This window comes from Lepidothrix coronata, unplaced genomic scaffold (genome assembly GCF_001604755.1).
Source record: "Lepidothrix coronata isolate B3197 unplaced genomic scaffold, Lepidothrix_coronata-1.0 Scaffold214, whole genome shotgun sequence".
Taxonomy (NCBI): Eukaryota; Metazoa; Chordata; class Aves; order Passeriformes; family Pipridae; genus Lepidothrix; species Lepidothrix coronata.
The window spans coordinates 672,481-688,254 of record NW_016690394.1 but is presented as its reverse complement, the minus strand read 5'-3'; the positions used below and the strand labels follow the sequence as shown (position 1 = coordinate 688,254).

Sequence of the window (15,774 nt, the reverse complement as noted above, 5' to 3'; positions counted from 1 at the left end):
CGGCCCCGGCCCGGCGGCGGCGGCAGCAGCGGCGGCAGCAGCGAGGACGAGGCGCCCCGGGAGCGGCGGCCGCGGGACGGCAGCCCCGGGGCCCGCAGGCCCGGCAGGCCCGGCGGGGCCGCGGCGGGGCCCGGCGCGGGCGGAGGGGCCCGCGGGCAGAGCGTGGTGATCTGCGAGCCCGAGCACAGCAAGGAGCGCATCGTGAGCCGGGGCGGGGAGGGAGGGGGGCACCCCCGCGGTCCTTTTGTACCCCCGTTACACCTCTGTCGCACCCCCAATCTGTGCCTCCACCTGCATCCCCCTGTGCCTCCACCTGCATCCCCCTGTGCCCTACAGCAACCCCTCTTTGTGCCTCCCCCGTAACTCCCTATTGCACCCCCTGCATGCCCTTTGCACCCCGTGCCCTTCCTGCACCCCCTTTGCACTCCCCTTAACTCCTCTGTGCCCTTCCTGCACCCCCTTTGCACACCCCTGTAACTCCCTTGTGCCCTTACTGCACCCCCTGCACCCCCTTTACGTGCCCTGCAGGCCCCCAGTACCCCTGTTGCACCCTCTCTTTGTGCCTCCACCTGCATCCCCCTGTGCCCTGTTGCACCCCCCTTTTGTCTGTCCTCCCTGCGTCCTTAGTGCACCCCCTGCACGCCCTTTACACCCCCCTGCACCCCCTTCACACCCCCCTGCATCACTCTGCATCCCCTTAACACTCCTCTGCACCCTCCTTACACCCCCTTGCACCCCCTATACACCCCCCTACACCCCCTGCATCCCTCCTTACACCCCTATTGCCCCCCCTTGTGCCTTCCCCAGACACCTCCTGTGCCCTCCCTGCACCCCTTAAAGCCCCCCTCGTTCCACCCCGTCCCTGCTGCCCCCGTGTCCTCCATGTCCCCCAGGTCTCCCACATCCCTGATGTCACCCACGTTCCCCATGTCCCAGACATCCCATGTCACCCACGTTCCCCACGTCCCTGCTGTCCCTCATGTCCCCCACATCCTCCCTATTCCTGGTGTCCTCACATCCCCAATGTCTCCTGACGTCCCACGCCCCCACATTCCTGATGTTCCCGTGCCCTCCATGTCCTCCACATTCCTGCTGTCCCCCAATGTCCCATGTCCCCCACATCCCCGATGTCCCTAGTGTCCTCCACGTCCTCCCATGTCCCCCCCATCTCTGCTGTCCATGTCCCCCACATTCTCCTAATCCTTGGTGTCCCCACATTCCCTACATCCCCCTGTCCCCAGTGCCCCCAGTGTCCCTTGATGTTGCCCCGTGTCCCCACACTCCCTACATCCCCCTGTCCCCAGTGTCCCCGTGTCCCCCTGTCCCCAGTGTCCCTCTGTCCCTGACGTTGTCCCCTGTCCCCACACTCCCTACATTCCCCTGTCTCCAGTGTCTCCAGTGTCCCCAGTGTCCCCGTGTCCCCTGTCCCCAGTGTCCCCCAGTCCCTGGCGTTGTCCCCTGTCCCCAGTGTCCCCCAGTCCCTGGCGTTGTCCCCTGTCCCCAGTGTCCCTCTGTCCCTGACGTTGTCCCCTGTCCCCACACTCCCTACATTCCCCTGTCTCCAGTGTCTCCAGTGTCCCCAGTGTCCCCGTGTCCCCCTGTCCCCAGTGTCCCCGTGTCCCTGACATTGTCCCCTGTCCCCACAGAAGCTCGAGGGCTCCAAGAGCCGGGGGCAGCTCCTCATTTTCGGGGCCACCAACTGGGACTTGATCGGCCGCAAAGAAGTGCCTAAGCAGCAGGGTGAGGGGCTCACAACTGCCTAATTAACAGTGCTTTGCTTAATTGGTATTCATTTATAGTTCATTTCTGATGAATTAATATTTGGGGGGTTAAAACAGTTGTGGATCATAATCTGGAGTTTGGGGTGTGCTGGGTCTCCTGCAAAGCAAAACAAACACCTGGATTAGTTTGGATGATTTTATATATTAATTGGTTTTTCTGCTTATTTTTATGCGCTAATATTTAATTAATATTTTAATTAATGACCCTTTTTGGTGGGATTTCTTTTATGCTTGTATACACTAATCTGGGGTGGAACTGGGGGTGCAGGATGCCCCAGTTCTGCAAAGCAGAATAAAGGCATGGCTTATTTGTTCTGCCTTTAATTAATTTTCCCTGCTTATTTTTAATGCTTTTACATGTAATTAATATTTTTATTAATTAATATTTTAGGAGGGTTCTTTATTATAGTTGCAGAGCATAAACTGGGCCAGAACTTGGGGTGGTGCCCCATATACTCCAAAGCAAAATAAACACCTGCTTTTTTTAATGTATTTATATTTTAATTAATTTTTCTGCTCTTCTTTATGCATAAATATTTAATTAAAGTTTTAATTAATGAATCATTTTGGAGGGGGTTCATTTGCAGTTGTGTAGCACAATCTGGGTTGGAACTTTGGGTGTGCTGGAACTCCTGCAAAGCAAAAATTACTGCACTGCTTATTTTTGATGTATTTATGTTTCATTAATTTGCTTAATTTTTACACATTAATCTTTAATTAATTTTATTAATTAAGTGGGGGAGGAATCACAGCTGCACAGTTTAATCTGGGCCACAATTTGGGGTGCACTGGATTAAGATGCTGCTTATTTTTGCACTTAGATTTAGTTAATTTTCTGCCTCTTTTTATATGTTTATATTGAATTGATTTTAATAATTAATTTATTTGTTTTTAAAAAGCATTCGTTAACTGGGGGGAAGGAGTGAAAGTTGCATCTCTTAATCTGGGCCAGAACTTGGGGGGGCACTAAATCTCCTGCAAAGCAAAGTGAACGCGCTGCTCAGTTTTTTATGTATTTGTGACTAATTTTTCTTTCTTTCTTTCTTTCTTTCTTTAATTAATTAATTAATTAATTGATTGATTGATTGATTAATTAATTAATTAAAACTATAACTGATTTTCTTAATTTTAGGGGTATTGATTAATTAATTGATTGATTAACTAATTGAAGGGAGAAGTCACAGTTGTAGATCTTAGTGTGGGGCAGAATTTGGGGTGCAGCTGATCTCCCATGAAGCGAAGCGAAATGAATGCGTGGGCTAAATTTTTAATGTATCTATATTCCATTTTTCCTCTTATTTCTATGTGGAATTAATAAATTAATTCATTACTTAATTAAGGAGAGGAGTCACAACTGCAGATCTTAATTTGGGTCAGAATTTGGTGTGTGCTGAATCTCCTGCAGAGCAAAGTGAACACACTGCTAATTTTTGATGCACTTATAACCGATTTTTTCTCCCTATTTTTATGTGGTATTAATTAATTGATTTGACTAGTTAGAAGACTGATTAGTTAATTGTTGAGGGGAGCAGTCACAGTTGCACATCTGAATTTGGGGGCAGGCCTTGGTGTGCACTGAACCCTCCTGCAGAGCGGAAGGAACACGCCGCTCGTTCTTAACACCTTCACACCCAATTTCTCTGCCTGTTTCGATGCCTTTCCATTTGCTTAGTGTCCTCATTAATTAACCCCCTCTTCTAATTAATTTTTGGCCCCCAGTTGCCTACAGGAACCTGGGCCAGAACTTGTGGGGGCCGCACAGGTACGGGTGTCTCTCAGGAATTCAGGTGCGGAGCGTCGTGTCCGGGCCCTGCGCCGCCCACAGCCTGCTCATCACCTCCGAGGGCAAGCTCTGGAGCTGGGGTGAGTGGCAGGAAAAAAACCCGGATACATCCCAAAGAAACCCTTGGGATGCCAGGAAGCTCCATCCTTTGCTAAAAAGAGCAATTTTAGGCTGCTCAAAATGGTGATTTTGGCTCAGGTCGCAATGAAAAAGGGCAGTTGGGTCACGGGGACACGAAGCGCGTGGAGGCCCCGAAGCTCATCGAGGTTTTGGGGGGAGAATCCATCGTGTTGGCAGCCTGTGGGCGCAACCACACCCTGGCACTCACAGGTACTGGGGGGAAAAGCTTGGCACTCAGGGCAAATTGCTTGAAATCGCCTGGTTTTGCCCCCAGACGTTGCTGGTTTTCTGTTGCAGAGAGCGGCTCCGTGTTCGCGTTCGGGGAGAATAAAATGGGGCAGTTGGGGTTGGGGAACCAGACAGACGCCGTGCCCAGCCCTACCCAGGTATGGCCTCTCCTCCCCTGCTTCCCCACATGGGTTTGGGTGAAAAAATAGCAGTTTGGTGGGTTTTCCATTGAAAAAATGCCCTAACAAAGCCCAAACCCTCTTGGGATACAAGAATATTACGGGATTCGTTTCTGACTGCAGTGGGAAAATAAAAGCAAGAATTCTTGAAATTAAATTTTTAAAATCCCAGATTGGAGGATTTTGGGGTTTCCTCTGGGAAATTCAGCGTTCTGCCTTTTTTCTGTGTTTTTTTAACCCTTTCTTTCCCCCACTTTTCCCACAGATCATGTACAATGGGCAGCCCATCACCAAACTGGCCTGTGGAGCTGAGTTCAGCATGATCATGGATTGCAAAGGAAACCTCTACTCCTTTGGGTGCCCTGAGTACGGGCAGCTGGGTACGGGGCTGTTTTGGGGTGATCCGCTCCAGTTCCAGGGGATTGGGAAAAGGGGCAAAACTTCCCTCCCCCATTTCCCGTGTGAGCCCCCGGAACGCTCCATGAAAACCGCGGGGGCTGGAACTCGGGGTTTGCGTGAGGAGAGGGGGCGTTCCGATGGGAATAACGGGCTGCGGGAAGGGGAGAGATCCCGTTTTTAGGCCGGCGTTGCTCCGCAGGGCACAATTCCGACGGGAAGTTCATCGCCCGGGCGCAGCGCATCGAGTACGACTGCGAGCTGGTGCCGCGGCGCGTCGGCATCTTCATCGAGAAGACCAAAGATGGGCAGATCCTGCCCGTCCCCAACGTGGTGGTGCGGGACGTGGCCTGTGGAGCCAACCACACGGTGAGGAGCTGTGCCCCCAGCACTGGGGGGGCACTGCCAGGGGTCACAGCGGGTACGGGGGGGGAAAGATTTGCAAGGGGCATCTGAGGAGGGGGATTTGCGGCAGGAATTTAGGGATAAATCCTTGCAGCCTGCATCTGAGGCTTGAAGTAGGAATTTAACGATAAATTCTTGTGGCCTTTATTTAAGGATGATTTGCAGTGTGCATCTAAGGCTTGAAGCAGGAATTTAGGGATAAATCCTTGCAGCCTGCATCTAAGGATGAAGATTTTGCAGCAGGAATTTAGGGATGAATCCTTGCAGCCTGCATCTAAGGATGAAGATTTTGCAGCCTATGTTTAAGGGCTGAAGCGGGAATTCAGGAATTTAAGGATAAATCTTTGCAGTGTGCATTTAAGGACTGAAGCAGGAATTTAGGGATAAATCCTTGCAGCCTGCATTTAAGGATGATTTGCAGTGTGCATCTAAGGCTTGAAGCAGGAATTTAGGGATGAATCCTTTCAGTCTGCATTTAAGAATGAAGATTTGCAGCAGGAATTTAGGGATAAACTCTTGCAGTCTGCATTTAAGGATAAAGATTTGCACTCTGCATCTAAGGCTTGAAGCAGGAATTTAGGGATAAATCCTTGCAGCCTCTATTTAAGGATGCAGATTTGCAACCTGTGGATAAGGATAAATATTTGCAGCATTTCTTTAGGGTTTGGGACTTCCAGGGTGCCCAGAGAAGCTGTGGCTGCCCCATCCCTGGAAGTGTCCAAGGCCAGGTTGGATGGGGCTTAGAGCAGCCTGGTGTAGTGGGAGGTGTCCCTGCCCATGGCAGGGAGTAGAACAAGAGGGACTTTCCAGCTTTTCCTACCAATGCAAACCAGCCTGGGATTCTGTGATTCCATGAGGATAAATCCATGCCATTTGTTGCCCCTGCTGTGCCTTTCCCTGCACTGAGCTACTCAGGTCTCAGCTGCTGACGCTGGGGGACGATGTTTTTGCACCACCAGCTCGTCCTGGACTCCCAGAAACGCGTTTTCTCCTGGGGCTTTGGGGGTTATGGGCGCCTGGGCCACGCGGAGCAGAAGGACGAGATGGTGCCGCGGCTGGTGAAGCTCTTTGACTTCCCGGGCCGTGGAGCCGCCCAGATCTACGCGGGATACACCTGCTCCTTCGCCGTCAGCGAGACAGGTCGGCATTCCCGGGGTTCGGGGGGGTTGGGAGTGCTCAGGGGGCCGTAGCCTGACGGGCAATGTTGCAGGTGGCTTGTTCTTTTGGGGGGCCACCAACACCTCCCGGGAGTCCACCATGTACCCCAAGGCCGTGCAGGACCTCTGCGGCTGGAAAATCCGCAGCCTGGCCTGTGGGTGAGTCCGAGCTCCGATGAAACGTTCCCGTTCTGTGGGTTTTGGGGTGGTGGGAGGGCTCAGGGGCTCACCCTGCCTCGCCCCCTCTGCAGGAAGAGCAGCATCATCGTGGCGGCCGACGAGAGCACCATCAGCTGGGGGCCCTCCCCCACCTTTGGGGAGCTGGTAAGGAGGGTTTCCTGGGGACCCCCGGCCCAGGGATACCCCAAAACCCCCCCAGGCAGTGGGAGGGACTGACTGCTTCCAATGCCCACGCTGACTCTGCCCCTTTCCATGGGATGCTCTTGGCAGGGATACGGAGACCACAAGCCCAAATCCTCGACAGCTGCGCAGGAGGTGAAGACCCTGGATGGGATCTACACGGAGCAGGTGAGGGGGGACCCCACAGGGGGCTGGGGGAGGGCACAGGGACCCCCTCCAATGGATGGGGCAGCTGAGGCCACGCACAGCTCATCACACCCAGGGGCTCTTGGAGGGAGGGCACAAAGAGCCCTCTTCTGAAATAAATGTGGGGCTGAGGCCATGCACAGCTCATCACACCCATGGGCTGCCAGAGGACACAAGGGTCCCACCCTTTATATGAATGGGGCAGCTGAGGCTGTGCACAGCTCATCACACCCATGGGAGGCTGAGCAGAATGTACATGGACCCCTCTCTTCAATAGATCTGGTGGCTGAGGCCGTGCACAGCTCAGCACACCCATGGGATGCTGGAGGGGGGTGTGTGTAGAGCCCTCCTTGTAAATAAATGTGCTGTCTGAGGCCGTGCACAGCTCATCACACCCATGGGGTACTGAACAGGAAGTGCATGGAGACCCCTCCCCTTTAAATAAACCTTTAAATGATTACAGTGGTTGAGGCCGTGCCCAGCTCATCACACCTGTGGGGTGCTGGAGGGGGGTGTGGGGTCCTCCAGGTGTCCATGGGCCCCCTTCCTCAGTGTCCCCTGTCCCTCCCCCAGTGGCCCTGGGCTGTGTCTCAGTGTCCCCTGTCCCTTTCCAAGTGGCCCCATTCCTCTGTGTCCCTTGTCCCCTTTCCAGGTGTTCATGGGCCCTGTGTCCCTTTTCCAGGTGTCCCTGGGCTGTGTCTCAGTGTCCCTGTCCCTTTTCCAGGTGGCCATGGGCTGTGTCTCAGTGTCCCTGGGCTGTGTCTCAGTGTCCCTGTCCCTTTTCCAGGTGTCTCTGGGCTGTGTCTCAGTGTCCCTGTCCCTTTTCCAGGTGGCCATGGGCTGTGTCTCAGTGTCCCTGTCCCTTTTCCAGGTAGCCCTGGGCTGTGTCTCAGTGTCCCTGTCCCTTTTCCAGGTGGCCATGGGCTATGCCCACTCCCTGGTCATCGCCCGGGATGAATCGGATGCGGAGAAGGAGAAGCTGCGGAAGCTCCCCGAGTACAACCCCCGCACCATCTGAGGGACCCCCAGACCCCCCAGTCCCGCTTTTCCAACCCCGCCGCCATTCTCATTCCTTGTTCTCCCGTTCCCAAAACCTTGGGGGGGTTATTTCCACTCCCCCCTGGCTTTTTGAGTTCCCGACCGTAGCAGGATCTTTTGGCACATCCAGGCTTGGTTTTGTAGGGTCTTGTTTTTAATTATTTGTATTTTATTTGTATTTTTCTGCATCCTTTTTTTTATTGTTTCCCATTTTCCCGGCCACAACTATCCCCGGCTGCGGGCTCAGGATCAAACTGGGGATCTGATCCCGGCTCGGGATCCCTTCAGGGCTTCAGGATCCTTAAAGAGCAGCTGCCAACACCTCCTTTGGCCCCAGGTTTCCCATTTTTTTGCCTGTTTTCCCTACTTTAGGTGCTATAATTTTTGGGATATCCCACACAGCCCTCCAGCATCCGGAGGGATCCAGGACTCGGATATCACCACCCCTCCCGCCAGGGCCAACCCCATTCCCAGCATCATTCCGGGGCTCCCCTCCCCTCTGTCGCAGGGAGATCTCAGGGATGAAGAGGGGAGTCCTGAAGGATTTTTTTTCCTTGGAATTCTGAATTTCCTTTACTTCTTGCTCCTGATTTTGCCTGGGACCAGCCGGAATTCCCTCCTCCCCTGCCGTGCACTGTGCTGGAGAAACGAGGTGCCTTTTGGAGCAGAGCCCAGCTCTGCCTTCGGTCATTTCCAGTCTCATTTTATTTCAATTTTGCAAAGTTTTAGGCTTTCTTTGGAATTATTCCACGGTTTTTAGGTCCTTCCCACTCTCCTGCTGGATGCTCCGGGCCATGCTCGCACCCAGGCAGGGAGTTTGCAGTAAAACAAAGGGGTTTTTTGGTCATTTTTGGGGGTCGGGTGGTTGTTTTGGGGGGTGTTAGAAAGGAAATATCCAGGCCAGGGAGAGCAGCTGGGCAGGAAAGGCCAATATTCCGCTTTTTTAGCAATATTTAGGATCTGGGGGGGTTGTGGCACCAGCGGATGCCGCAGCCCTGATAAAATGGGGGGGGGGAATCACCAAACCCCCACTTTTACCCCCCCAAAAGCCTCATTTGGGGTCATTGCTGCCAGCCGAGGCTTTCCAGCCCCTGGAATGCTCTGGAAGCAGGAGGATCCGGGAAGATCCTGAGCAGAGAGGCCGGGGGGGCCGGGATGGGCTCGGGGGTTTTATATTTCTTGGAGTAAATGTTTCAATCAAGGCTGTCTCGTGTCCCCCCCGCGCCGGCCCCTCCACCCCCCTCAGGCTCCTCGTTCACCTCTTCCCTTCTCAATTTTTAGGTTCCAAATCTCAATTTTTTTCAGTTTTAAAATCTTCGTTTTATAATTTTGAAATATCAATTTATTAATTTTTTTACGCCCTCGTGTTTAAATTCTAAAATCTCAAAATGTTCATTTTGAAAGTCTAATTTTTTAATTTTTTAATTTCTGTTTTTAATTTTTTAAGTCCTAATTTTTAAATTTCAAGAATTTAAAATTTAATTTTTGAAATTTTAATTTCAAAAAAACTAATTTCAATTTTTAAATTTTAAAGTTCTAATTATATCTATTTTTATCCTGGTTTTTATTTTTATATTTTTAAAATTACTGGCATTTTTCTGTCTTACTTTTAAGTTTTATTTTAAATTCTATTTTTATTTTACTATGCCTTGGTGTTTTCATTTTTAGTTCAAATTTTATTGCTACTTCTAAATTTTTCATTTCTATTTTTGCTTTTAGGTTTTTATTTATCCTAGTTTTTTCATTTTAGCTCTAATTTCTCTTTTTTAATTCTTTTAACTTATTTTTTATTTTCTATTTTTCATTGTAATGTTTCTATTTAATTTTATTTTTTAATTCCTGTAATTTTTAATTTGTTCCTTTTTTACATTCTACTTTTGACTTTTTTATTTTTAAACTTTATTTTTATCTCAATTTTTAATTTCAATTTTTGAATTTTCATCTTTATTTTCGTATTTTTTCATTTTTAACATTTTGAATTTTTTTATTTTTACCATTTGCTTTCAGTTTTTTTCATTTTTACTTCCTATTTTTTAATTTTTAAAAATTTACTTTCAATATATTTTTTTTTAAATAGTCGCTTTTTACTTAAAACTTGAAATTTACCATTCCATTTGGGATTTTCCCATTTCCTTCCTTTCCCCCAAAGGCCCCACGAGCAGTTGCTGCTTTTTCCTCCCCTTGAGAACCCCAATCCCTGCCATCAGGTGGCTCCAGCCTCCATCCCAAATATTCCTGTTCCACTTTGTCCCTTCGACATTCCGCAGGGTGGGAACTCTGGAATGTGTGGGAGTTCCTTGTGTGTGTGGGGGTGACTCCATCGTGGACAAGGGAAGGGCTGTGGATCCACCTCTGGAATTCTCTAACCCTCAACATCCCACTTGGCCTCGGGCAGGGATGGATTCCGTGGGTGGGTGAGGGGTTGGTTGGATGATGCATCCGGAGGCTCGTGGGAACAGCTCCCGCTGGCCATCCCTGAGCATCCCTGAGCGTCCCCATCCCTGAGCGTCCCCATCCCTGAGCATCCCCATCCCTGAGCATCCCTGAGCATCCCCATCCCTGAGCATCCCCATCCCTGAGCATCCCCATCCCTGAGCATCCCTGAGCATCCCCGGTGTCCGTGTGTCCCCTCCCCGCACCCTCGGGAAGTTCCCGACCAACCCCAATCCAGGGATGTGGATGTGCCGGAGGGCAGGAGCTCTGCAGAGGGGTCGGACAGGCTGGATCCAGGGACAAGGGGGAGCGTCAACAGGGCCAAGTGCCGGGTCCTGAACCTGGGTCAGGACAAACCCCTGGAACGCTCCAGGCTGGAAAGCCGGGAAAGCCCTGGGGGTGCCGGTGGCAGCGCTGGACACGACCCGGGTGTGCCCGGGGGGGCGAGAGGCCGATGGCCCCGGGCTGGGCCCGGCCCAGGGGGGCACAGGAACAGGGCAGGGCCCGTCCCTGTGCTGGGCACGGCCGGGGCACCTCCAGCCCCGGGGGCACTGCTGGGACCCTCCGGACAAGGAGGACCCGGAGGGGCTGGAGCATGTGCAGGGAAGGGAATGGAGCTGGGAAGGGGCTGGAGCAGCAGGAGCGGCTGAGGGAGCTGGGGGGGCTCAGCCTGGAGCAAAGGAGGCTCAGGGGGGACCTTCTGGCTCTGCAACTCCCTGACAGGAGGGGGGAGCCGGGGGGAGGTCAGGCTCTGCTCCTGGGCTGGACATGTCCCATCCCAGAAACCTTCCCATGGCTGGGGCTGATCCCCAGCACGGGCAGAGGGCAGGGGGGGATTCTGCCCCTCTGCCCCCTCTGGACCCCCCTGCAGAGCTGCTCCAGCCCTGGGAACAGCACAGGGAGGACGTGGAGCTGCTGGAGCCAGTCCAGAGGAGGCACCAAGGGGATCAGAGGGATGGAGCAGCTCTGAGATGGGGAAAGGCTGGGAGAGCTGGGATTGTTCAGCCTGGAGAAGAGAAGGGTCCAGGGAGACCTTGGAGCCCCTTCCAGAGCCTAAAGGGGCTCCAGGAGAGCTGGAGAGGGACAGGACAAGGGAATGGCTTCCCACTGCCAGAGGGCAGGGATAGATGGGATACTGGGAAGGAATCCTTCCCTGTGAGGGTGGGGAGGCCCTGGCACAGGTTGCCCAGAGAAGCTGTAACTGCCCCATCCCTGGAAGTGTCCAAGGCCAGGTTGGATGGGGCTTGGAGCAACCTGGGCTAGTGGGAGGTGTCCCTGCCCATCCCATGGTGGGATGGGATGAGCTTTAAGGTCCCTCCCAACACAAACTGTTCCATGATTCCATGGTGATCTGTGCCTGTGGGACGTGCCCACGTGCATTTTGTCACTCGCAGCAGGACAGGGACTCTGCAACCCCACTCACCACTATTTCCCCTTTCAGTTTAACCAGTTGAACGTTAATTCCAGTGCTGGGAGAGCCACGACCCCCAGAAAATATCCCCCAGCAAACTCTGAAGGAGCCACGGCTTGTTTTTAATTTGAACACTGAAGGCACTTTCAGGGGTGAGGGTGGGATTTGAGGAGGAGGAGGAGGAGGAGGATTGGTGCTGAAGCCACTTCAGGGCTTCATGTTCCACCACTTGAAGGCAAAGGGCTTCCTGCGGACGTTGGTGCCACAATGGACCTCCCCAAGCCGGACGTGGTAGGAGAAATAGTCGTCGATGAAGGTGCAGGTGAGGCCCAGGGGCTCGAGCAGCTCCCGCACGCGCTGCTCCAGGCAGCACTGCCCGCCCACCACGGGCCCGAAGGGCTTGGGGATGCCCAGGTGCCTGCCCAGCACCAGCATGTTCACCTGGGGGGACAGACAGTGGGGTTGGCCACCCCAAACCCCCGGGGGGCAGGGCAGGGCCGGGGGGAGTCGTGGTTACCATGTCCGGGAAAAAGGCGTCGGCGTCGCCGGAGAGCTCGTTCTGGCGGAAGAGTTGCGGGATGTCCACGATGTCCGGCTCGGCCAGGCCCAGCGCCCGCTTCAGCACGTCCCTGTTCCAGCTGATGCAGCGCTGGAGGGACGGAGGGAGGAGCGGATGGAGAGTGGGATGGAAGGAGGGAGGAGTGGGTGGGTGGGTGGGTGGACAAAGGGAAGGAGAGACAAAGGGATGGGAAGATGGAAGGACAAAGGGAAGGAAACAGGGATGGAGGGACAAAGATGGACAAAAGGATGGAGAGATGGAGATATGAGGGCATGGAGAGATAGAGGGATGAGGAGACGGAGAGACAAGGGAGGGGGAGATGGAGGAACAAAGAGATGGACAAAAGGGTGGAGAGATCGAGGTACAAAGGGAAGGAAAGATGAACAAAGGGATGGAGAGGTGGAGGGATAAGAGCATGGAAACATCAAGGGATAAAGACAGGGAAAGGGATGGAGAGATGGAGGGACAAAGGGATGGGTGTTGGGATGGGCAGACAGTGGAAGGAAGGGAAGGGTGGATGGAGGGATGGAGAGGTGAACAGAGGGATGGAAGGAGGGACAGGTGGGTGGATGGATAAAGGATTAGAGGGGTGGACACAGGGATGGGTGGGCAGATGGAGGGACAGAGGGAGGGATGGGTGGATGGATGGATGGAGAGACAGTGATGGAGAGGTGGGTGGACAATGGAGGAAGGGATGGGTGGAGGGATGGAGAGAGGGATGGAAGGACAGAAGGACGTGGAGGGAGGGGTGGAAAGGAACCCTCTGCTCCTCTTCCTCACCTGGGCGTAAGAATTGAATTTCCGGAGCCCTTCATCAGCCAGAATCTCGTTTATCGTCAGCTTGCGCACCTCCTCCAGCCCTGCAGCACAGAGAGCCAGGCAGGAATTCCTCCTCAGAACATTTGGGGTGGAACTGCCGGCTGATCCAGGAGTTCCCCCATTTCAGGGGCACCGGCATCTCCAGCCCCACCCGGGAAATCAAATCCGTGCAACTTTTCATTAACTCCGCTCAATTCTGCCCCCACTTTCAGGGTACATCCTTCCCCCCATCAAATTTTGCAGGAAAAAGGGAAAACAAGCCCATCAACCCCCATTTTCCACCCTCCTCTTACCCTGGAACATCACAGCCTCTCCATATCCCTCCTCTTGCTTCTTCTTGAGGAGCTGGTAGCAGGCGCTGGGACTGGCCAGGAGCAGCCGGAATCCCTGCGGAGGGAGACGGGAGGGGTTTTTTGGGGGGCTTATAAAGGTTCCACCACACTTTTTCCCCCCCTGGGATCCATTACCTTCCTATCAGGAGCGGGGACAAAGCTGAGGAACTCATCCACATGGCCGACAACGAGCCAGTCCGAGTACAGCTCCACGGGCGCCTGCACCTTCTGGGCAAAGAGGAAATCCTTGACGGCCCTCGCCATCCGCCGGCCGCCGTACCTGGAGGGGAGGGGGGCACTCACAGTCTGGGGTGCCCAAGGGGATGCTCTGCCCACAACCAACCTCAAACCGGGCATAAAACCCCGGTTTTGGGGGTTTTCCTCCATCCTGTGTCTCACCTGGGGAAGCTGCTCCCGACCAGGATGCGGCCCAGGGGGTACTCCTTGCCCCGCACCTTCACGGGGGGGCTCACCTCCAAATTCCCAAAGGAATCGAGGCTGGTAGTTCCCTCTGGAGCTTGTCGGGCCACGTAGCCAAAATCAGGGCCCTGGAAGGGGAAAAGGGAGGAGATCAGAACCACTGGGCTCGAGCCTTGTGGTTCCCTCCCAGCTCAGCAGTTTCTGTGACAACTGAAGAAATGAAGCTGTGAGCACCTGAAGTGCAGTGCTCCCAAATCACCCCTGGCTGGCTCTTCCCAGCCCAAAATTGCAAGAAATAAATAGATTTATCCTCCTTTTTATGGGTTTGCAAAGCTTTTTGCCTCACTGGGAAGGGAGGAGGAAGGGGCTGGGTACCAGGATCCTCTTGATGGGGAAATCCTTCAGCTCCCTGTCCCGGGGAGAGTCGAAGACAACGGGGAAGGTCTTGTGGGGGGCTTGAACGTAGCCAAACTCTACCTCGTCCTGGAGAAGGGATGGAGAAGGTGAAGGAGAGCCCTCCCGGAGCTGCTCCGTGGAGGGTGGGGTGAGCACCCCCAGCACCCACCTGGATCCAGCGGTCCTGGCGGTTCTCGACCAGCGGGCACACGGTGAGCGGGCACTGGGCCTTCTCAGCCACAGCCCTCACAGCCTCCACAAAACCCTCGTTGTCACCCGTGCTGGGAGGAAAAACGGGATGTGGGAGCTGATCTGGCACCAGACAGGGCTCGGCCACCCACCCAACACCCACCTGCAGACAAAGACCTCCAGCGGCGCCAGAGTGTTGGGGGTCATGATCCACGGGGCCACGCGGAAAACCACGGTGTCGGTGAAGATGGGGGTCTCCAGCAGATCCTGGGAGGGGGGACACACCGTCTGGGCTCTGCTCCCCCTGCTCTGGCTCCTCCCAGCCCTCCACAGGCGGTACCTTCTCGGGGCTCTCCAGCAGCGTGACATGGAAAGCCACCCGGCCGGAGAAGTTGGTGTCAGGGAAGGCGAGTCCCTCCACATAGAAGACACTTTCCTCCTGGTGCCGGCTGGGTTTGACGGTGTAGGAGAGTTTGGAGCGCCCCAGCACGTGTTTGTACTCCTCCAGCTCCACACTGTCTGTGGGTACAAGCCCCCCAAACAATCACCCCCTTTCCTGCAGCCTTTCAACCCTTTTTTTGCCCAAAACCTTCCAAAAACTCCTATTTAACCCTGTGGTGGAAAAAATCCCCCTGTGCATTGAATAAACCTCCCCCCGGGGGACGCAGGGGGTGTTGCAGGAGTGAGGCTTGTTCTGCTGCAGGGGTCTGGCCTGGACCCCGGTCATTCGGGGGGTCTGCGCCCCCAGTCCCGTGCTGGGCACTCACTGCCGCCATAGAAAACTCCGACTTTGTCGGCGTCGCTGAAATCCACGTGCAGGAGCAGCCGGTGGGTGGCGAAGATGGCGCGGGGCCCTCGTGTCCTCAGCACCATCTGAGACATGTCCTTCAGGTCTGGGGGGGGAAAGGGTGTTAGGAAGGAAAATTGGGAGGAGAAACAGGAGAACAGGGGGTTCTTTGGGGCGCGGGGGCACCGTCGTAGGAGCGGATTTCCGTGTCCCGGTTATCCGGTGTCTCGGCCTTGGGATCGTCGCGGTCACAGTTGACCAGCAGGATGGCCCCGTGTCCATCAGGACCCCATGTCCACTTGTCCTGGGGGGACACAAAGCAGAGTGGGGATGTCACCACAATCCCCTCGTGCTGGGTTGGTGTCCCAGGGTTTGGCAGAGGGGGTTTAGGGGGTGGGTTGTGAGAAGCTGCCAGAAGCTTCCCCCATTCCCCCAATTCCAGCTGCTCCAGGACGGACCCGCCGCTGGCCAAGGCTGAGCCCAGCAGGGATGGTGGGAACCCCTCTGGGATAACACAGCTAAGGAGGAAAAGGTTCTTGTGCAGATGGAATCGAGTGCAGAAAGGAGAGGAACGGGAATGTGTGAGAGGAACAGCTCCGCAGAGCCCAGGGCAGGGCAGGAGCAGGGGCAGGAGCTGCTCCAGGGGCCAGAGCTGGGATTCCCCTGAGATTCCATGGGGAAGCCCAGGGAGAAGCAGCTGAGTCCCTGCAGCCCAGGGAGAACCAGGATGGATCATGGATCCACCTGCAGCCCAGGGAGAGCCAGGATGGATCATGGATCCACCTGCAGCCCAGG

General features: G+C 54.3%; 2 protein-coding genes across 3 annotated transcripts in view; one reads left to right on the top strand and one right to left on the bottom strand.

The window, feature by feature from the left end:
* RCC2 (regulator of chromosome condensation 2) lies at positions 1–8,834 on the top strand (the record flags this gene model as incomplete). The annotated part of the gene is made up of 12 exons (XM_017833475.1): positions 1–201; positions 1,647–1,740; positions 3,501–3,644; positions 3,763–3,894; positions 3,982–4,070; positions 4,357–4,471; positions 4,690–4,856; positions 5,852–6,032; positions 6,103–6,208; positions 6,301–6,373; positions 6,500–6,577; positions 7,509–8,834. Coding segments are annotated over 12 exons (1,485 nt in total), but the record flags the coding sequence as incomplete, so codon positions are not given.
* A 2,524-nt stretch (positions 8,835–11,358) lies between these two features.
* Positions 11,359–15,774, bottom strand: part of LOC108506406 (protein-arginine deiminase type-1-like) — a 10,391-nt gene continuing 5,975 nt past the window's right edge. The window contains exons 5-16 of one of the 2 annotated variants that reach the window (XM_017833378.1): positions 15,166–15,283; positions 14,960–15,085; positions 14,533–14,711; positions 14,356–14,459; positions 14,173–14,284; positions 13,983–14,090; positions 13,587–13,735; positions 13,323–13,467; positions 13,149–13,242; positions 12,817–12,896; positions 11,995–12,126; positions 11,359–11,918 (exon numbers count right to left, since the gene is read on the bottom strand). In XM_017833378.1, coding sequence (XP_017688867.1) covers positions 11,685–11,918; positions 11,995–12,126; positions 12,817–12,896; positions 13,149–13,242; positions 13,323–13,467; positions 13,587–13,735; positions 13,983–14,090; positions 14,173–14,284; positions 14,356–14,459; positions 14,533–14,711; positions 14,960–15,085; positions 15,166–15,283 — 1,581 coding nt within the window. In that variant the 3' untranslated portion in view covers positions 11,359–11,684. The remainder of the gene's footprint in view (positions 11,919–11,994; positions 12,127–12,816; positions 12,897–13,148; positions 13,243–13,322; positions 13,468–13,586; positions 13,736–13,982; positions 14,091–14,172; positions 14,285–14,355; positions 14,460–14,532; positions 14,712–14,959; positions 15,086–15,165; positions 15,284–15,774) is intronic. The other variant, XM_017833379.1, reaches the window with a different exon arrangement.